Source organism: Nicotiana tabacum, chromosome 4 (genome assembly GCF_000715075.1).
Source record: "Nicotiana tabacum cultivar K326 chromosome 4, ASM71507v2, whole genome shotgun sequence".
NCBI lineage: Eukaryota > Viridiplantae > Streptophyta > Magnoliopsida > Solanales > Solanaceae > Nicotiana > Nicotiana tabacum.
Genome location: NC_134083.1, coordinates 131,011,786 through 131,034,635, shown reverse-complemented (window position 1 = coordinate 131,034,635; position 22,850 = coordinate 131,011,786). Strand labels below are relative to the sequence as shown.

The following is a 22,850-nucleotide window of genomic DNA, read 5'->3' as shown; positions in this document are numbered from 1 at the left end:
TGTGTTTAGTAGTGGAGAGAGATAGAGAGGGGGATTGGGGACGGTTTAGGGTTTGGGTTGGTGAGAGAGGAGAGAAAATGGGAAAATATTAGAAGGGGGGTTTAGAGGGGGGGCAAAATTTGGGTGTTAAACAAAAAAAAGGGTCAGGTACTTACCTGTGTGCGGTCGGATCCACTCGTGCACGGCCACGCACACATGCTAGAGTCATGTTACACATGCACGGCCTGATGTGCGGTCAACCCTCCTCGTGCGCAGCCGCGCACCTCCAGGCTTGTATACTCCGTATTCTGTGCGATCAAATGCACAGTACACCCCTTTAGGTGTGCGAACGCGCACCTATACATGTATAAAGTGCCTTTTTAAAGCCTCAATTCTTCCCTTCCGCAATATATACATTCTTACAACCATCAAATCATAATATACACTAACATTTACCTAGTCTATGCTACAATAAAAACAAAAGAGAAAAATCAAGCTAGTAGAAGAGTTAGAGGTAGTTCTGAGTTATAGTCGTCAGCTTGACTCAACCTGGCATCCTCAACTTATTATGATGCTCAAGGATTGCTGATCAAATCCTCCAGCAAGATATGGTTTTAACCTGTGCCCATTCACTTTGAAACTCTTCGTTCCTTCCATGTTCTGGGCCTCAATCGCCCCATATGGTAATACATGTTTTACCACATATGGTCCCGTCCATCTAGACTTAAATTTTTTACGGAACAATCTAAGTCTACTATTATACAGCAAGACATTTTCCCCTTCATAAAAATCTTTCTTCATCTTTTCCTTGAAAATTTGTACATTCTCATACGCGTCCAATCTGAATTCCTCCAGCTCATTCACCTGTGACATTTTGTGCTCACCTGCAATACTAAGATCAAGATTAAGAAATTTAATTACCCAATAAGCCTTATGCTCTATATACATAGGTAAGTGACATGACCTTCCATATACCAACTTAAAGGGTGAAGTCCTTATGGTTGTTTTGAACGCTGCTCTATGCGCCCATAGAGTTTCATCTAACTTTATTGACCAATCATTTCTGGAAGCACTAACCATTGTTTTGAGAATTCTTTTGAGTTCACGGTTAGCTACTTCTACTTACCCACTAGTTTGTGCATGATATGAGGTTCCTATTTTATGAGTTACTCTATATTTAGACAGCAGTGTGGCAAACTCTTTATTGACAAAAAGTGACCCATTGTCATTGATGATGACTCGGGGAGTTCCAAAACGGGTGAAAATATTCTTCCAAAGAAATTTATATACTACCCGAGCATCGTTTGTCCTAGTGGAGACGTAGTCAATGTCCACTAGGATATACTCATAGGAATGGGATGATAGGAAGGGACCCATGAAGTCGATGCCCCATACATCGAATATTTCACATACCAAAATGGAATTCAGGGGCATCTCGTCCCTCTTACTAATGTTACCTGTTTATTGGCACTTATCACATGTAGCAGCGTAGGATTCAGTCGTCCCTTATAGGGATGACCAGTAAAAACCAACTTCAATGACCTTCGTTATTGTCCTATTTCCTCCATAGTGTCCTCCAACTGCTCCATCATGACAATGGGACAATATACTTCCCATTTCCCCTTTTAGTACGCATCTCTGAATCATGCCATTTGCACATAATTTAAACAAAAAAGGGTCATTCGAGAAGTAGCTTTTTACCTCGCTTTGCAGCTTCCTCTTATAGTGAGAGGTCAATTCATGTGGTAGCCATCCACTAGCCAGAAATGTAGCTATGCCAGCATACCATGGAGGTCTATCAGAGACTGTTGCAATGGAAAACATCTGCTCATCTGGTAACTCTTCCCAAATGTCCACTGCTTCAATAGGTGGTCAGCCACTTGATTTTTTGTGCCCTTCCTATCTTTGATTTCAAGATCAAACTCTTGCAGCAACAATACCCACCGCATCAAATGTGGTTTTGACTCTTTCTTGCTCATTAGATATATCAGTGCCGAGTAATCAGTATGTACTATCACCATGCTTCCCACTAGATAGGATCTGAACTTGTCGAAAGTGAATACCACTACAAAGAACTCCTTCTCCGTGGTAGCATAGTTCACCTGAACATCATTCAAAGTTCGGATAACATAGTAAATAGGTCTGAATATTGTATCTCTTCTCTTCCACAGCACTACTCTCACTGCCACATTACTGCATCACATATGATCTCAAAGGGTTTGCTCCAGTGGGAGTCACCATTATAGGGGCACTCACTTGCTTTTTCTTGATCATCTCGAATGCTCTAAGGCACGCTACATCAATCACAAACTTCACATCCTTGGCAAGTAATGCTATTAAGGGCTTGGTAATGCTGGATAAATTCTTGATGAACTTTCGATAAAACCCTGAATGCCCCAGAAAGCTTCTGATGCTCTTCACTGAAGTTGGTGGTGGGAGATAGCGATCACATCTACCTTAGCTCTGTCGACCTCAATACCTCCAGCTGTGACCTTTTGGCCCACGACTATCCCCTCCTTAACCATGAAGTGACACTTTTCCCAGTTGAGTAATAGGTGAGTGTTTTCGTATCGTTTCAGTACAAGTTCAAGATTCCTCAAATAATCCTTAAAGTCATCCCCAAAGAGATTAAAGTCATCCATGAACACCTTCATACACTTCCCATTCAAATCTGAAAAGATTGACATCATGCACCTTTGAAAAGTAGCTGGTGCATTGCAAAGTCCGAAAGGCATTCGTTGGTATGCAAAGATTCTGGAAAGGAAGGTAAATGTGGTTTTCTCAACATCTTCAGGAGCAATGGGTAATTGATTGTACCTGAATATCCATATAAAAAGCAGTAACATCCACGCCCTGCCACCTTCTCCAATATTTGATCAATGAAGGGAAGAGGGAAGTGATCCTTCCTCGTTGCATCGTACAGCCTTCGATAGTCTATGCACATCCTCCAACTAGCGACAGTTCTGGTAGGAATTAGCTCGTTGTCCTCATTTTTCACAACTGTCATGCCCCCTTTTTCGGCACAACCTGTATGGGGCTGACCCATTGGCTGTCGGAGATGGAAAATATTATACCTGCATCCAGCAATTTGAGTATCTCTTTCTGTACCACCTCGTCTAGGTTTTTATTCAATTTACATTGGGGCTGCACTACCGGTTTTCTCCCTTCTTCCAATAAGATCTTGTGCATGCAGATTGTGGGGTTGATTCCCTGAATATAGGGTATGCTCCAACCGGTTGCTTTTTTATGCTTCCTCAGTAACTACACTAGTATGTGTACTTGTTCACCTGTCAAATCAGCATAAATAATCACAGAAAAATTGTTAGTCTCCAAAAAAGCATATTTTAAATGTGTTGGGAGTACTTTCAATTCCAGCTTTGGCTTGATCTTTTCTTTCTCAAATTCCTCTTCGTCTACCACTTCGTTTTCATCTTCTAGTGCCTCAGCTTCCTTCTTGATTTTAGGGTCTTCATCCTCTACTGTACTCGATTGACTGATTCATCTTTCGAATGAATCACCTACCAGCTTGTCCAGCTTGTGTTGTTTAGCTAACTCTCCTACCATATCTAGTTTGAAACAAGTATGGGCAGATGCCTCATCACACGGGTATTTAATCATTCTCTTTATTTGAAAAATCACTATTTCATTTCCCACTCGTAGCATGAGTTGACCCTCGTATATGTCAAGAATAGCCCGGTCAGTGCAAAGGAATGGTCTCTCCAAGATTAGAGGTACCTTCTTATTCACTTCCATGTCTACTACAATGAAGTCTACCGGGAAGACAAATTTGCCCACCCTCACCACAATGTCATCGATTATGCCCTCTAGTATGATAGTGGTCTGATCATCCAGTTGCAAAGATACCAGAATAGATTTGATCACTCCTAGTTCTCCTTCCAATTTCTTAAACATCGATAATGGCATCAAGTTAATGGATGCACCTGAGTCGCACAAAGCCTTGTCAAAATTTTTACTCTCCAACGAGCAGGGTATAGTGAAGCTGCCAGGGTCCCCACATTTTTAAGGAATTTTATTCTGTAGGATGGCACTGCATCGTGCATTGAGTATGACCACTTTCATTTCCTTGGGCTTACTTTTACTTGACATGATTTCCTTCAGGAATTTGGCATAGGCAGGCATCTGGGTGAGTACCTCAGTGAGCGGGATATTCACATACAGTTGTTTCAGCATCTCCAAGAATTTCTCAAAGAACCTATCTAATTTCTCCTGCTTCATCCTCTAAGGAAAAGGTAACACCGATATGTGCTTGTTTTCTTCAAATGCATTGTTTAACTTCTGCTTATCAACCTCCTTGCCACTGATGTTCTCTATAGACAATGACTCGCCAATTGTCTACTCTTCTGTTGTCTTGTCTGAGTTGATCACCCTTTCAACCCTTGGTTTTGCAATAGGATATGCTAACATTATTCCACTCCTGAGAGACACGGCCTTGATCGTCTCTTTTGGATTCTTCTCAGTGTCGAAAGGCAGAGTCCCCAGAGCCCTTTCTGATAAACCCACATGCCTATTAATTCATATTTGGTTGGATTCCTCGGTTCATCTTATGCCAACAATGGAATAACCTCTTTTCTGGCTATTACTTTCCTTCATTCAGGTATGGGTCAGGGAACACGAACGTCAAGTAGGCTTCGTTCATTTGAGAAGGTGAACGACGAATCCGAGTGATCGAAGGTTCAAGTACTGAACGAATATTCAAATGCCTATTCATGTGAGAACTTCTTGCCCCTTCGGTTGACACCACCTTAACTTTAGTCACTAAGGGAGGGGGTGACTATTAGATAGGGACTCCATAAGTTCAAGGAGGTTAGTGGAAGATATCATCTTTCTGGGGTTGGAGTCACTGAAGTGGATGATAGGCAAGAGAAGACAGAGGAGTAGACTTGACAACCATAAGATTCATTCAATAGCCAAGCAGGAGAGTATGCACCACTCCGAAGTACTAATAACTAAGTTGAAAAGAGAGCGGGGCAGGCCATAGACGAAAGTGAACTATAGACTACTTACCAAAGACCATAGGCAATGGACGAAAGACCAGCAGAAGGGCATTAGTCGCCGAGGAAGCTAGTGCGCGTAGATCAAAGCTTAGTGGAGAGACCATACATAGGAAAGTTACAAGGACAGGTTATCAACAGGGGTCGATGGCAGGTTCGATTACGGAGAAGTAAATAATCAAAGATTATGCGGAGGGTCCAGCAGTCACAAATAACCCAAGCAGAAGGGTCAAGCCTATTTGAATTTGTTATTGGAAAATGAGGAGGAAGACATCTGTCATGGAGAGGCAATCCTCAAATACGTACTTTGACCTGACGGCTTACCCGTTCTATAAGAGAACGGTTCAACTGGTTAGGCGGTCTGGCGCATTATTCACTGCGCTTTATTTAAAGCAGTGTGCGTCATCCGGGGTGATAAAAAAGAACCATACCCTGTTGACAGTGTCCCTGTCCCTTAATCATCAGGCTACCCTCGGATTCTTCCCTCCAGAATTTCGTTGCTGCCATGAGTTCAAGATACCATTTGAAGAACTCAATGAGAACCTTGGATGTCTCTGTCCCATAGAATTAAAATTACTACCTCCTTGGTAGTTTGCTCTATTGAAATTCCCAATAACTTAACTTCTTCTTTTGCAGTGGAGGTTTGACAGTCATGAATCAAGTGTCCCATTCCAAATATGTCACATCCCAACTATTTTTGATTTTGCACCTAGGCTATTGTCAGTTGCTTGATGTCCTTAGCCATAGCTGCAATCTGGGCCTGCATTGCTATAGAAGATTCTATTGGTGCACCCTCGCTGAACTTCTTCGATCACCTTGGTCAGTAGACTATTGTTCTGCGTCTTCAGATAGTTCATTTAGGAGTGTGAAAATCTCTTCTAGAGTTTTCTTCATCATAGGGCCTGCAACCGCACTATTTAGCAATCTCCTTGATGAAGGATTTAACACATCCCAAAAATCTTGGAGTTGCATCCATTGCTCCATTCCGTTATGAGGGTACCTCCGCAGTAGCCCTTTAAATCTTTCCGATGCCTCGAACACTGTCTCCCCTTTTCCTTGGCTAAAATTATGAATCTTCTTCCGCATCCTTCCAGTCTTAGCAGCAGAGAAATATTTTTCTAAAAACTTCTAGACCAGTCTGGTGTAATCTCCTAGAGACCTCCCACGCCTAGGAGATGCATTTTCAAACTCAGACCATAGTTCGGTTAAGATTGAATCTTCGACCCTCTTCAACTATTTCATCAGCAACTCTAAGGGTTGCTTCAGCTGCTAACCGTGCAACCTGTTGTTAGGATGCCTCTCTTGCAGCTAAGTCCACTTCTTTTTCGTTGTTCACCATTGTATTTTGAGTCGAAGTCTGGCCAAAAAATGATCCACTCGATTCTTTCTCCCTTCTCAACTGCCGCAGGTGCTTCTTTAATTCTAGATTGTATGGAACCAATTCCTTGGAGGAGGATCGAGTCATACACCATTGAACTTAATCTATTGGCACACACAGATAAGAAGAGCGTAAAAATAAAATAAAATAGTTCCTGAATTAGCGCCGAAAATTATTTTAAACAATATTAATCGACAATCCCCGGCGACGGCTCTAAAATTTGACGAGCACAGAATCGATGTATAATTATTTGATGGTGTATAGAAAAAATTTGACGAGCGCAGAATCGGTATATACTAGTCAAAGATAGTATAGTTATTAAATCGTCTCCACAAGTATTCGTTTAAATAATGTTCAAATAATTCTTCAACTTAACGCTATTCAGGAAAATAAACCTTTGATTTTGAGTTATTAACGAACTAAGAGTAAAAACTAAGATTATCAATTGTGAATGAATAACAAAAATTGAGTGACTAAGCAGCAACGATTGAATATCAAGATGAGAAGTAAGGGTTTTGACAAGATATGTGATCAACTATTATTAGGGGCAACTATGTGTTATGTTCACTCATAACTTCTTTTGACTCTTTCAATTTTAACAGATAATTAGGCTATCTTAAGGATTCAAATTCTTCTTTCGAAAGAAACAGAGTTCCCTAAACAACCTAATGATATGTGCAGTGAAAATATACAAGAATATGTTGAATAAATAATTTTACGAAGAACGTCTCTCGACTATTCTTCCAAATTGGGTCAATTGATAACTCTACAAGCTCTTTCGATTACCTATGAGAGTCTTGAAATCGACCGAAACAAGATAACACAATGCGAGTTGCAGCAACACTTCTCTTTCGATTAAAGTAAAATTACAATTAACCTTACAATTCAATTAGTAACCCATTCAACGAATTTAGGCAACTAACAGAAAGCAAACCCAAAATAATAGTCATATCACAATATCTGTCAATAACCCTAAGAAATATTACTCCATTGTGGAGAAGTTGTTCATCACAAGAGTATTAAGAGAACTAGAAAATATTACAATCCCAAAATTCAAACAAACTTGTGTATTGAAAGAATTGGATGAAGTATTCAGAGTCTATGTTGTTTCCTTACCTTCTTCTCTCCAAAATTTGCTCCAAAATATGAGATACCTAGTTTTGGGACGAGCTAGGCTTCATATAGGTCAAAAGGCTACCTCCAAATTTAAAATAATAGGCCTGACTAGAATTCCCGGAGACAGATATGTGCACCCACGCACTTGGGAGTGTGACTGCGCTCATGATCGCGCACCTCTGGCTGAATTCTGTGGCACTTGTGTGCTCAGGTGCGCCTTTGGGGTTTCTCATGCACGGACGCGCACAAGAATTTATTCTTGCTCAACTTGTTTTCCTCCCACTTAGTGCATTATTCGTCCATTGATCCCTTGTGCACCACTTGCGCTGAAAGGCAACATATTAGACCCATATCTTTATCAAATCAACCAAATCAAAGATAAAAAGCGGTCATAAATATTGAGAAATATTAAGCTCAACATCGGTACTCTCGCTCAGGCAGGGTTGATTCTGCTTGCTCTAGCTACATCTCAGGCTAGAGTAGCGGGTCCATGTCGATCAGGTCCTAGAGGTTTCGCCAATGCAGCCTGTTGTTCCGGTTTATCCCGAGGTTAGGGTAGTGGCATCTGAGGAGGAGCAACTTAGACTTTAGAGGTTCAAGAAGTATCATCCTCCTACTTACAGTGGCCTAGCTAGAGAGGATGCACAGGTTTTTCTAGAGAAGTGCCACAGTATTCTCCAAACCATGGGTATTGTAGAGGCGAGCGAGGTTGCTTTTATTATATTCCAGTTGTCAGGAGCAACGTATAAGTGGTGGCGGGCTTACGAGGAGGGTAGCCCAACCGATGCATCTTCACTCATATGGAATCATTTTATAGAGATATTCTTGAGAGAGTTTGTTCCCCAGACCCCTCGGCATGCATGGCGCACTGAGTTTGAGCAGTTATGCTAGGGTACTATTACTATGTCAGAGTATGTTATCAGATTTAGTGAGTTGTCCAGACATGTACCTGCGTTTATTTCTACTGTTAGAGAGTGTGTCTATCGATTCATCGAGGGGATCAAATATGGTATTAGGTTCAGCATGGCTCGAGAGTTGGAGACAGATATCCCATATCAGTAGGTGGAAGTGATCGCGCGGAGATTGGAGGGTATGCGGGGCCATGAGAGAGAGGATAGGGAGGCCAAAAGACCTTGATATACTTGAGGATTTAATGGTGGCCACGTTGTAGCTACAGTCCATCATGGTAGAGGCTATGTGATTCATCTAGTTCATTCAGCACTTCCAGTTTCTAGTGGTGCTCCGGCTACTCTGAGGTCTCATGTTACCCATTTTTCTTAGCCGCTATCTAGTGCACCTTTTGTACAGGGTTCCTTTAGTGGTCAGTCTAGCCAACCAGGCCAGGGCCAGTTTTAGCAACCACGCCCACCGAGATCTTACTTTAAGTATGGTGATACCCGACATATGGTGGGAGACTACCCCAGACTCAGGATGTGTGCACCTCCACAGACTACTCAGGCTCCATATATTCTACCAGGTCCACAGACTTCTCAATCCATGGTTGCTACTCCAGTTATCGCTCCACCTGCACAGCCAGCTAGGGGTAGAGGTCAGGCGGGTAGGGTGGCCCTAGAGGAGGAGGCCAGACCAGATTCTATGCTTTTTCGAGTAGGACGGAGACAGTCGCATCAGATGCACTTATCACAGGTATGGTTCTGGTTTGTCATAGGGATGCATCAGTCTTATTTGATCTGAGATCCACTTATTAATATGTGTCTTCTTACTTTGCTTCGTATTTGGATATACCTCGTGATTCCTTGATTTCTCTTATTTATGTGTCCACGCCTGTGGGAGATTCTATTATTGTTAACCGTGTGTATCGGTAATGTTTAGTTGTTATTGGTGGTTTTGAGACCAGAGTTGATCTTTCGTTACTCAGTATGGTAGACTTTGATGTCATCTTCGGCATGGATTGGTCATTACCCTATCATGCTATTCTGGACTGTCACGCCAAGATTGTGATACTGGCTATACCAGGTTTGCCGCGGTTAGAGTGGAGGGGTACATTGGATTATGTTCCTAGCAGTGTTCTGTCCTTCCTTGAGGTACGCCAGATGGTTGAGAAGGGGTGTGATACATATCTAGCCTTTGTGAGAGATGCCAGTGCTGACACTCCTACTATTGAGTCAATTCCAGTAGTGAGAGACTTCTCAGATGTATATCCAGCAGAATATCTAGGCATGCCGCCTGATAAAGATATCGATTTTCATATTGACTTGTTGTTGGGAACATAACCAATTTCTATTCCAACATATCGTATGGCACCACATGAGTTGAAAGAGTTGAAGGAGCAGCTGTAAAAGTTGATTGACAAGGGTTCCGTCCGGCCTAGTGTGTCACATTGAGGTTCTCCGGTTCTGATTGTGAAGAACAAGGATGGTTCTAGGCGAATATGCAAATATTACCGGCAGTATGGTAGACTTTGATGTCATCTTCGGCATGGATTGGTCATTACCCTATCATGCTATTCTGGACTGTCACGCCAAGATTGTGATACTGGCTATACCAGGTTTGCCGCGGTTAGAGTGGAGGGGTACATTGGATTATGTTCCTAGCAGTGTTCTGTCCTTCCTTGAGGTACGCCAGATGGTTGAGAAGGGGTGTGATACATATCTAGCCTTTGTGAGAGATGCCAGTGCTGACACTCCTACTATTGAGTCAATTCCAGTAGTGAGAGACTTCTCAGATGTATATCCAGCAGAATATCTAGGCATGCCGCCTGATAAAGATATCGATTTTCATATTGACTTGTTGTTGGGAACATAACCAATTTCTATTCCAACATATCGTATGGCACCACATGAGTTGAAAGAGTTGAAGGAGCAGCTGTAAAAGTTGATTGACAAGGGTTCCGTCCGGCCTAGTGTGTCACATTGAGGTTCTCCGGTTCTGATTGTGAAGAACAAGGATGGTTCTAGGCGAATATGCAAATATTACCGGCAGTATGGTAGACTTTGATGTCATCTTCGGCATGGATTGATGATTTATTGACCAGCTACCGGGTTCTAGAGTGTTCTCAAAGATTGATTTGAGGTCAAGGTATCATCAACTCAAGATTCGGGATCTGGATATTCTGAAAACTACTTTCAAGACTTGGTATGGTTACTACGAGTTCTTTGTGATATCATTTGGGCTGACCAACACCCCAGGAGCATTTATGCACCTCATGAACAGTGTATTCCATCCATATCTTGATTCATTCATCATTGTGTTTATTGATGATATCTTGGGGTATTCCCACAGTCGGGAGGATCATGAGCAGCATCTGAGTATTATGCTTCAGACCTTGAGAGAGAACAAGTTGAATGCAAAATTGTCGAAGTGTGAGTTCTGGCTCGATTCGGTGCCATTTTTGGGTCATGTGATGTCGAGTGAGGGGATCAAGGTAGATCCGAAGAAGATTGAAACAGTTCAAAGTTGGACAAGACCATCTTCAACTATTGATATTCGGAGTTTTCTTGGTTTGGCGGGATATTATCGTCGTTTCGTAGAGGGTTTCTTATCCATTGATGTGCCTATGACTAGATTGACCTAGAAGGGTGCTCCTTTCAGATAGTCTGAGGAGTGTGAGGCGACCTTTCAAAAGCTCAAGATTGCTTTGACTACAGCCCCAATATTGGTGTTGCCTACGGGTTCGGGGTCTTACACTGTGTATTGTGATATGTCATGTGTTGGACTTGGTGCGGTGGTGATGCAAGACGGTAGGGTGATTGCCTATGTGTATCGGTAGTTGAAGATTCACGAGAAGAATTATCATGTCCACGGCTTGGAATTGGCAGTAATTGTCCATGCATTGAAGATTTGGAGGCACTACTTGTATGGTGTTCCATGCGAGGTCTATATTGATCACCAGAGTCTCTAGCATCTGTTCATCCTAGGAAGGCCAACGTGGTGACCGATGCCTTGAGTAGAAAGGCAGAGATTTTGGGTAGTTTGGCATATCTACAACAGCAGAGAGGCCACTAGCAATGGACATTCAGGCTTTGGCCAATCCGTTTGTGAGATTAGATGTTTTTGAGCCTAGTCGCATTCTTGCTTGTGTGGTTTCTCGGTCTTCCTTATATTATCATATCATAAAGCGTCAGTATGACGACCCTCATTTGCTTGTCCTTAAGGACACGGTACAGCACGACGATGCCAATGAGGTTTCTATCGTAGATCACGGTGTGTTGCGGATGTAGGGCCGGTTAAGTGTGCCCAATGTAGATGGGTTACGTGAGTTCATCCTTCAGGAGGCCCACAATTCGCGGTACTCCATTCATTCGGGTGCCTCTAAGATGTATCAGGATTTGATACAACACTATTGGTGGAGGAGAATGAAGAAAGATATAGTGGAGTATATGGCTCGGTGCCTAAATTGTCAGTAGGTTAAGTATGAGCATCAAATGCCAGGCGGTTTGATTCAGAGGCTTGAGATTCCCAATTGGAAGTGGGAGCGTGTTACCGTGGACTTGTTGCTGGGTTCCCATGGACTTCGAAGTAATTTGATGCAGTTTGGATGATTGTGGACCGGTTGACCAAGTTCACACATTTCATTCCGATTATGACTACCTATTCTTCAAAGCAGCTAGCCGAGATCTATATCCGCAAGATTGTTCGTCTTCACGGTGTGTCGGTGTCCATTATTTCCGATTGAGGCACACATTTCACATCGCATTTTTGGAGGGTCGTACAACATGCGCTAGGCACACGAGTTGAGTTGAGTACAACATTCCACCCATAGACGGACGGGATATCCGAGCGCAGCATTTAGATATTAGAGGATATGATTTGTGCATGTGTTATGGATCTTGTAGGTTCTTGGGATCAGTTCTTTCCACTTACAGAGTTCGCTTACAACAACATCTACCAATCGAGTATTCATATGGCTCCTTTTGAAGCCCTGTATGGGAGACAATATTGTTCTCTAGTTGATTGGTTTGAGCTAGGTGAGGCTAGGTTGTTGGGAACAGATTTGGTTCGAGATGCCTTGGAGAAAATCAAGTTGATCTAGGATTGGCTTCGTACAACATAGTCTAGGCAGAAGAGTTATGCCGATCGGAGAGCTCGTAGTGTAGCATTTATGGTTAGAGAAGAGGGTTTTGCTCCAGATTTCACTAATGAAGGGTGTGATGAGTTTCGAGAAGAAGGGCAAGTTGAGTCCTAGGAATATCAATCCTTGAGAGAGTGGGGGAGGAGTCCTACAAGCTTGCATTAACACCTAGCTTATCTACAGTTCACCCAGTGTTCTATGTTTCCATGCTCCGAAAGTATCACGGTGATCCGTCCCATGTTTTAGACTTCAGCTCAGTCCAATTGGACAAGGATTTGACTTATGTTGAGGAGCCGGTGGCCATCTTGGACAGGTAGGTCTAAAAGTTATGGTCAAAGAACAATGCTTTTATAAAGGTTCAGTGGAGGGGTCAACCAGTTGAGGAGGCGACTTGGGACACCGATCATGCTATGTGTAGCCGTTATCCTCATCTTTTCATCACTTCAGGTATCTCTATATACTCGTTCGAGGATGATCGTTTGTATTAAAATAGGGAGGATGTAATGATCCGGCCAGTCATTTTGTGTATTGTAGCCACGTTCCCCTATTTATTTCCTCCTCTATGTTAAACAATGGTTATGTGAATTTTCGGAGTAGTTGGTTTGGTTTCCGATGAGTTTCAAAGTGAATTGGGGCACTTAGTCCCAAAGTTGGAAGCTTAAGTTGAAAAAGTTGACTGGAGGTTGGCTTTTAGTGTAGACAACTCCGGAATGGAGTTTTGATTGTTCTGATAGTTTCATATAGTGATTTTGGACTTAGGAGTATTTCTAGATATTGATTTGGAGGTTCGTAGGTCGTTTTGGCTTAAATTGGCGAAAATTGGAAGTTAAACGTTTGGAAGGTTGAGAAGTATGACCGAGAGTTGACATTATTGATATCGGGTCCGGATTTTGGTTCCCTGAGTTGGAATAGGTCCACTACGTCATTTTTGACTTGTGTTAAGAATTTAAGGTCAATCGGAGTTGGTTTGGTACTATTCAGCGTTAGTTTTGGAAGTTGAATGTTCATGGATTCAATAGATTTGTATTTGGGTGCGATTCATAAAATATATGCTGTTTTGTGTAATTCTAGACCTCGAGTAGGTTCCTTATGTGTTTTGGAACTTGATGGTATGTTCGAACGGGGTCCCGGGGGCCCCGGGCGTGATTCCGATTGATTTCGGGTCTATTTAGACTTGGAAGAAATTGCTGAAGAATAGCTAATTTTCTAGTATCATCGCACCTGCGGTGGGCTTGGCCGCAGGTGCGGTTGGGAGATCGCAGAAGCGAAGGAGTCTGGCCAGGGGGAAGGTTGTTGGTGCGAACACCTGGGCGCAGGTGCACACCCGCAGAAGTGATGACCTGTCTACAGAAGTGAACGGTGAGAGAGCAGCGAGGGACTGCAGGTGCGGTCAACTTCCGCAGAAGTGAATGCGCAGAAGCGCCTTTTGGTCCGCAGAAGTGGGAGCGCAGGTGTGCGTTGTGAACTGCAGAAATGGAATTTTCTGGGCTTGAGGTAGAGCCGCATCTGCAATGTTTCTTTTGCAGATGCAGAGTCGCATATGCAACTAAGTGTCTGCAGAAGAGGAATACCTGGGTAAAAAAGGGTTATAGTCGAGGGTTTATTTCATTTTCGACACTTTGAGTTAGACAGCTCGGGTTTGGGCTATTTTGGAGGGGATTTTCAAGGATTAGATCGGGGTAAGTGATTTTGACTCGGATTTGCTTATTATTCATGAATCCATCATTATTTTCATCATTTAATTACTGTTTTGAGTAGAATAAATTGGAGAATTTTGTGAAAACTTTCTAAACTATAAATTGAGGATTTGAAGGTCGATTTGAGATCAGAATTGGATAATTTTAGTATGGTTGGACTTGTTATTGTATGAGTGTTCGGATTTTGTAAGTTTTGTCAGATTCCAAGGTGCGAGCCCAAGGTTGACATTTTGAGTTGACTTTTTGATTTTCTTTAAAGATTGCAACTTTATTATCTGAAATAGTTTCTTATGGTTTGTATTTATTGTATTAAGTTACTTTGGCTAGATTCGAGCCGTCCAGAATTGGATATTCGCAGAAAAGGCTTATTAATGAGTTGATTTAGCTTGTTCGAGGTAAGTATCTTGCCTAACTTTGTATGGGGAAATTACCCCTTAGGATCATGATTGTACTATTTGTGTTATGTAAAAGACATGTAAGCAAGGTGACGAGTGGGTACATGGGCTGTATATGGTACTTGACTAGTTTAGGCTATTTAGACTCTTTTCATGCCTTTATTTGAATTTCCATAACATGTTATATCTTTTATTGTTAATCTACACTTACATGTGTTAATCTATCCTTTTATTTGACATTGTTAACACTTGCTCTATCTCTTACTTGTTATTTTGCTCTTACGTGCTTTTGTTGAAGTTAGCCTTCCTTATTGTCTTGTTAATTCATTAGTTCTTGAATTACCTTACTCGAAGTTGTTATTTCATGGAATATCTTCTTATTGAGTTATTGGTGTTGAAGTTGTAAAAGTTGTTATTACATTGAGGCGAAGTTGTTAAATTGTTAAGATATCCTTATTGTTGAGCTATCCATTTTTATTTCGTTATTGTTGAGATTCTTGTTCACATTGTGGTTGAGTCATGTGCTATTTGTCGTAGAAACATTGGCATTGTTGATTCTTGTGACAAGTTGTGGCATCTGGGCACTTGTGGTATGAGTTGTTATTGTATTGTGATATTGATGCACATACGGCGATATAAGGATAGGGATTAATATGCATGTGGTGGCATAAGGTTGGATTTGTGCACATGTTACTAGTTAGGGAATTACTTGAAGCCACGCGGCGACATAAGGTGAGCTAAAGTGCATGTAGCTATTTTGGAAAATAAATTCAAAACTACCTAAATATAAGGCTCACGCGGCGGTATAATGAAATATTGTGATTGTGATTGTGAAATGAGATTACGAGGCGGTACCTCGGTTATGATTCTTGTTGTTACCTCTCATTTACCTCGCTTGCATTTGTCCTCATTGTTTCCTTCATGTTCTTATTATGTCTTCCTCTCTTGCTACTTTTATTGCTTCAAATTCAGTCGTATCCCACCTTGTTGTATTGCTTTATTGTCACTATATCCCCGTTTCCATTATTAGACTATACAATACTAGTTCAGTTTTTCTTATCCTAGTAGGTGTCTTGCCCTGGACTCGTCACTACTCTACCGAGGTTAGGCTTGATACTTACTAGGTACCGTTGTGGTGTATTCATACTATGCTTCTGCGTATTTTTGTGTAAATCCAGGTGCCTCGAGTCAGGATAGGCATCAGTGAGTGGATCATACAGTTCGGAGACTTCAAGGTATGCCTCAAAGTCACCTTCTGTCTTTATTTTACTATTGTTCGTTCTTTATCCAAACAGTATTGTATTAGGGCTTTTAGAATACTAGTGTAGAGCTTATGACTAAGTTCTACCAGATTTTGGGAGTTATTGTCAGCTGTAATATTGAGTTCTATTATGATAGTTTAGATGGTTTAAATTTGAAGTTTTATTATCATTTCCGCTATTTTTCCATGTATGTTAAGCTTACCTAGTCTTAGAGACTAAATGCATCACGACATCCTCCGGTGAGAAATTGGGGTTGTGACAAGTAAAACTTGCCCAGGACCAGAAACTCACCCGAGCCACCCGGGAGCCTATCCAGCTGCACCAACAAGTCCATAGACATAATACGGACCTCCTCGAACCCCCGGAACACATAAAACAACATTGAAACTAAGAATCGCACCTCAAAACCAAATTAATCAACTTATGAACTTCAAACTTCTTCAACTAACTCTGAACGCGTCGAATCATATTTGGACAACTCGGAATGATGCCAAATTTTGCGTACAAGTCATAAATTACCACATGGGCCTATTCCCGGGCACGAAATCCCAAAAGGACATCGATAACATCAAATTCTACTTCAAACCAAACTTAAAGAGCTTGAAAACCTATAATGCGCCAACTTTCAACATTAAGCGCTGAAACGCCCCTGGATTATCCGAAACTCGATCTGAACACGCGCCCAAGTCCAAAATTATCATGCCAACCTATTGGAACCGTCAATTCCCGATTCCAAGGTCATTGACTCAAGTCAAACTCGGTCATCTTATGCCACTAATAATGAACTAAGTGTTCTGATTTCAACCTGAACCCTTCCAAAACCAAACAAACCATCCCTGCAAGTCATAAAATAATAAAAGCACATACGGGAAATTTTAATTAGGAGAACGAGGATCTAAAAAGCAAAACGACATGTCAGGTCATTATAAAATTAAACAAGAAAAGCAAGAAAATTATCTTTTTCCCCTTTTCCCTAAGTCACGAAACACGCGAATTCAATATTCTTACCTTCAATATTTTTGTAGAAAAAACAACAAAAGAATTTTGACTAAAAGCTTAAATAAATTTTACACATAAGTTTTCTAAACTGAGAAAAGAATTTTCACCAAGTTTCTAAATTTGAAGAAAAGACTTCAATGTCAATCAAGAATGTCTAAGTCGATGTCTTTACTTTTTCACTTTAAATAATTCTATATTTTTTGTTAATGACACTGACAATCTTATTATTATTAGACAATTTGTGATTGGCCCAATCTACCTGAAATTATTATCGAAGCTAGTTGTGCGACTTTTCTCTCCATAGTTATCATTTATATCTCCAAGGAGAAATATATGATGACCTTTTTTTCTTCTTACTTGAAACCCTTTTAATAAGAAAAAAAATTAAAGACAAGTTTTTGACAACTTTATTGAATTAGTATCTAACTAGGAGGACAGATTAGAAAGTTTTTGCTCAAAAATAAAGATCAAAGTATTATTCTTAATGTTATAATTATTGGTGGCACCTCCTTTTATCAATTTGAGAAAAGTAATGTCGTTGTGCTTACTATAGAAAAGACATCCTTGTCATGCAAAAAGCCCTTTTTTATTGAAATGGAGGATCCTGTGTTTTCCTTGAGAGACAATATGATTAGTTACTTGCCATGCCTTCTAATTTCCCTTATCTAATCATTATATACGATTACTATCATCACATGCCTGCCTGCCCCTTCCATCAAACCCCAAACCCCACCCCCACAAAGAAAAAAGAAACTACAGTAATTGTCAGTTTTAAGAACCTGGGATGCTGCTTGGATGCTGGCAAAGAAAGGGACAGGACCCCCTCAAATATTGCAAATAATACGTTATCCCTCCATTATTGGTGTCTCATAATCCAAGCTAGGAAATAATTTTATTTCCCATTTCACCTTATGTTGTACTAGTTGATTGGTCATATATAGATTTTAAAAAAGAAAAAAAATACTTTTTGAAATTTATTATCTTAAATATGTCATAACAATTGATTAGCTATAAGAATTTCTCATTTGTTATAATATAAAAATTTAAGGTTAAATAATTTTTAATTTAAAAAGAGGACCTTCTTTTTAGAACATACCAAAGAGCAAATCAGATCACATAAGCAAGAACGAAAATGAAAATGTATTATACCCAAGGGTATGCATAGTTTGAGCAAACCCGAAATACTAAAGTGAAATCCGGTTTTTTGTGTGAATTTTTGGATTATGAATTGGATTTCATATATAAATTTTAAAAAATTTGGATTATGAATGGGATTTTGGATTTGGGACTACAGATATTTGATTATCCAAAAATCTGAAATTTCTACACTTTTTAGCCCTACTCATTAGACATTAGTCAATTACTCATATGCCCAATACTAATAGGTCTAATACCCTATTTATTAAATATTAGTCCATAAATCTCATTCTAATTACTAAGTCCAATATCGGATGCACATGCGCTACTAAATCTAGTATAAGGTTTTCTTCTCTCTCGCTCATGTCAGTTATCGTTTTCTGCATTTATGAACACTGAAGGCTAAAGCTAGGTCAACTGCATTTGTTGTCATTTCAGGAGTTGTGACAAGGTGGATTGCTCTGATGGTAAGCACCCTCCACTTTCAACCAAGAGATTGTGAGTTCGAGTCACCCCAAGAGCAAGGTGGAGTTCTTGGAGGGAAGGATGTCAAGGGTATATTGGAAACAGCCTCTCTACCCCAGGGTAAGGGTAAGGTCTGTGTACACACTACCCTCCTCATACCCCACTAGTGGGATTAGGTTAAAGCTAGGTCAATTGCATTCGTTGTCATTTCAGGAGTTCTGGCACTGGGTTCTTAAGTAAAAATATTAGTTGTTTAATCGTAAGGAGTCTATAATGATTGAGTGATGGTTGACTTGATTATGAATTATTAGAAGTATGTTTTATTGGGACATGATTTTACTATGTTTTGACTTGTTAATTTTCAACATGATTACTTGTTAGATTTCTTGTTATTCTCAAGCTCAGAACACTTCTACCTTGACATGATTTTAATGTGTTAGACTTGTTAATTCTTAGGTCCTTATAAATACTTTTATTGTATTACCTTTAAAATGGAATCATTAATTGGAATAAGGAACTAGTAAGGTAAATTGACATGAATACTTTATTTGGAAGTTAACTTTTATAAGAAGAAGAAAAGGAAGAAGTTCAAATTATTGACTAAAATTGAAAATCTAAAATATCCAAACCGATTGATACGAAATCGACTTTAAATAAATCAATTCAATCCGAGCTTATTTTGATTACATTTGAATTGTAATTTTCTCAAACCAAAAATCAAAAATTCAAGCCAAAATTTTCATATCTGATCCCGAACTATCTTAACGTCCGCCGCTAAATATACCAAATAGTTTCAATTTACTACTCTACTCGTTTCAATTTAATTGACTAACTTTTCTTTTTAGTATTTTTAATTGAAGAAGAATGTGTCACGCCCTGAACCTAGGAGCGAGACCAGCACCCGGTGCCTCACTTAACCTGGCGTACCAAATTGCGACTAAGAGATTCTGAACATATAATGTCATACTTTGGCCATGGGGTCACCTTGCAAGACAATTTGCGAAGCAAAATATAAAACCTCAATGGAAACTAGCGCTAACTAAACATTAATATAAAGCTAGGCCGACAAGGCCGTCATAGCTACTACAGCTGACAAACCACCAAATTATACATACCAGGCCTACAAACCCAACATACTGCACTAACCAATAGGATATGTCTACAAGCCTCTACTGATAGATATATTGTGATCGGAACAGGGCCCCGACCTACCCATAACATATATACAGATCCGACCTACCCATAATATATATATAAATACATACATAAGATGTACACGAAAACCTAGACCCGATAACTCCGAAGGATGTGGAGCTTACCGATCAGGCTAAACTCTGGAAACACCTACTGAGGAGGTCTACCCGTCTGTCTATCTGAACCTGCATGCATGAAATGCAGCGTCCCCAGAAAAGGGGCGTCAGTACGAAATAATGTACCGAGTATGTAAGACAATAACATAACTGAAAACTGAAACTGAACTGATAATATAATAACTGGAAGTAACTAGGAGTCAAAGATGATCTGGAGATATACTTTCCTGTTGATAGTGACTAAACTCCTTCAATATAGTAACTAAAATAAATGTCCGGCCCTATAAGGCTCGGTACGTGTAACTGCTCGGCCATAGTAGGCTCGCTCATAGGCGCTCGGCCATACTGGGCTCTGTATCTCGGTCATCCTGGGCTCGCTCATAGGCGCTCGGCCACAGTAGGCTCGGTATATATAACTTACCATCTGACCAGAGGTTGCCCAATAGGGGCCTGCCCACCGATTATAGCTCGATAGTGGTGAAAATAGTGTAATACTGTATATATATATATAGACCCTCTGCTCTCTTGACTGAATAAAGACAAAACTAAACTGAATATGAAGTCCCGATAAGGAATAATATTGTAACTTATGAGACTAGAATAATGTGAATAAATTCATGAATACGAACTTCTCTTTATGTCTCATTATTAACACATGTAGTTATGAGATTATAACAAAATGAAGGAATGGCTTAGCCTTAACATACCTTATCACAATCTTTCCAATCACCAAGTTGAACTCACCTCTTCGCACCTTAATCTACAAGAATGATAATAATACTATCGCTAAGTTACGAAAGGTACAACTATCGCACAACGAACGATAAACTTATTTTGTATTGAAACGGGCAGCATCTCCCCTATAATCCTTACTTCCTCCAAATTCAAGATAACACCAACAATACAAGAACAGAACAATAACAACATATATACATCATTTTTCAGCCCTATATACGCCATCAAATACTACAAAATAACCCAACACACCCCAATCTCTTCATACACAAAATGACCACCGTAGTAGTGTCAAATGACCCAGAAATGTTATGAAGAACGACCAGACAACTACCCTAAATTTATATGGTATTTCTACACCCCCTTCCTCCTCCAAAATTCCACAAAACAGTAGTAAAATACGCAGCCCAATAGCAACACAAAATAGTCCATAAAATAGTCCGCTATAAGTGAGTAACTCGAACTCACGGCTTCCGATCACCGTCCCGTGAGTTCTTACAAGTATAGAATGACTTACCATGAATTTACAGAAGAAAAACTGGATGAAAGAGAGCAGTAAACGCACCTTATTTGTTGGATAACTCAGCTCCTATCTTGGTTCTTCAAACTCTAGGTTTTACCTCCAATTAGAACTTGAAAGGAAGAGAAAATCAATTAGGGTTTGTAGGAAATTTTTGGGAGAATGTTTTGCAGAGCTTATGTCTGATTATTATGCTCTATTTTAAGTCTAATATATTAAGAAAATAGGCCTTTAAAAGGCCTCTTTTGACGACGCGAAATGGCCCATTTTGGGCTTTCATTTAATCAAGTAGGTGACATACCTACTTGTCACCTAGCAGCTTGCGCAGTATCGCAAAAATGCCCATATATCTCTACTCCGATGTCGTATTGAGAAACGGTTTAATGCGTTGGAAAATAGACTCATAGATCTTTAATTTTATGGGTGGAACACTCCATAACACTAATATATTGGGAGAAAATTGCAGTTACATTTGACCCAAAGTTTCAGTAAAACTTATGAATGTAACTTGTGATGACTTTCATCGACTTTTGTTCCACAACTCGCTTGACTTCAAAACATAACACACGGATGTCATACGACTAATATAAATCATAACATAATCTCCTTATCATGTTAATCACCCTAGTCTCACCCCAAAGGTACATGTCATAACATTCCCAACTTGTCGACTTTCGACGAAACATTGTTTTATTCAATTGCTTTAGCTTCCGAACTGCCCAACCCTCTCTGTACTTGTTGTTCATGATCTTCAATATTTGTAACCTCGGAGGTAACATGATTAACTTACTTTATATACTTTTAAATATTATCTCATTTTTGGTCCTACATTAGTTTGCTTACGACGTATTTTTACGTACGAAAATATAGGGTGTAACATAATGTCACCCTTCACATTCAATTTACTAAGTTTTTAATTTTAATATTTTTATTTTATCCTTAATGGCACTTCTTTATAGGAGTGACATGATATGATTATGACCAAAAGATTCAAATGATATTTTATATATTATGTAAGGGTAAAATCAGAGATAAAGTTACTCCCGATTTTTCATTGAAGAAACGAGAAACAACGTGATTCGTCGTTGGCTCGGCCGCAGATCGAAGGTCGGGGGTGGATGAATGATACGTCGGGAATCGAGCCTGGCCAAACGTGGGAAGAACAAGCTCGAGCGAAATGAAGAATCAGGGTTAAAGGGAAGGCAGTTAAGGAGGACAAATGAGGAGCCAAAATATCCGCCATTAGCCGGATATTACGGCATGAATCAGGCCCGATATTGATTGAGGATCGTGTTTTCTTGGGGAAAAGGAAGAAAATAATTTTTACCTTATTTAGACTTGTATTGGGGTTAAAACTTCTCTACTATATAAAGAGGGGAACCTTTTTATTTTTTGGGTCACGGTTGGCACGTATATCAAAGCAATAAAGTTTACTTTTGTCTTTTAGCAATTATTCAAGTGTTCTTTAAGCTGTTCATCCATTCAATTGCAACCGAGCTCCATTTTGAGGGCTCGATTTGAACCGGTCTTTAGCATTCAAATCTAATGCCAGGCTTAATTACTTCGTCACATTTGGTTTGATTGTTTTGTTTTTCCTTTAATTCAATTACTTGTTGTTCTTTGACCATTCGTGTTAAATTAAATCGCGTATCCTTTAAACCACGTACAAATTTAAGTATTACTCATTTTAAGGGTAAACAGTTTGGCGCACATAGTGGGGCTTAGGATAATTGTGGTGATTTAATATGAATCTTTATAACACACTCTATTTTACACTTGTTCTTTGAAGTTTGATTTCAGGATTATTCAATAT

At 40.0% G+C, this 22,850-nt stretch overlaps 1 protein-coding gene across 1 annotated transcript; it reads right to left on the bottom strand.

Moving 5' to 3' along the window:
* Nucleotides 1-537: 537 nt before the first annotated feature.
* Nucleotides 538-4,215, bottom strand: LOC142180118 (uncharacterized). The gene is made up of 7 exons (XM_075251046.1): nucleotides 4,074-4,215; nucleotides 3,502-3,920; nucleotides 2,901-3,028; nucleotides 2,459-2,796; nucleotides 2,236-2,366; nucleotides 1,766-2,081; nucleotides 538-863 (listed from the first exon to the last, which is right to left on the bottom strand). Exons 1-7 carry the CDS (start codon nucleotides 4,213-4,215, stop codon nucleotides 538-540), a joined length of 1,800 nt encoding a protein of 599 aa, XP_075107147.1.
* Between the last annotated feature and the right edge of the window lie 18,635 nt (nucleotides 4,216-22,850).

Bases quoted from the DNA above. Each gene is read 5' to 3' on its own strand.
- LOC142180118 (XM_075251046.1), bottom strand. From the start codon at position 4,215: ATGAAGCAGGAGAAATTAGATAGGTTCTTTGAGAAATTCTTGGAGATG. The intron at 2,367-2,458 runs GTATTGAGGTCG...TGGGGCATTCAG, and splicing joins CCAAAAGGTCACAGCTGGAG to GGTTTTATCGAAAGTTCATC. The intron at 864-1,765 runs GTATGCTGGCAT...TTAGTATTGCAG, and splicing joins GTCTCTGATAGACCTCCATG to GTGAGCACAAAATGTCACAG.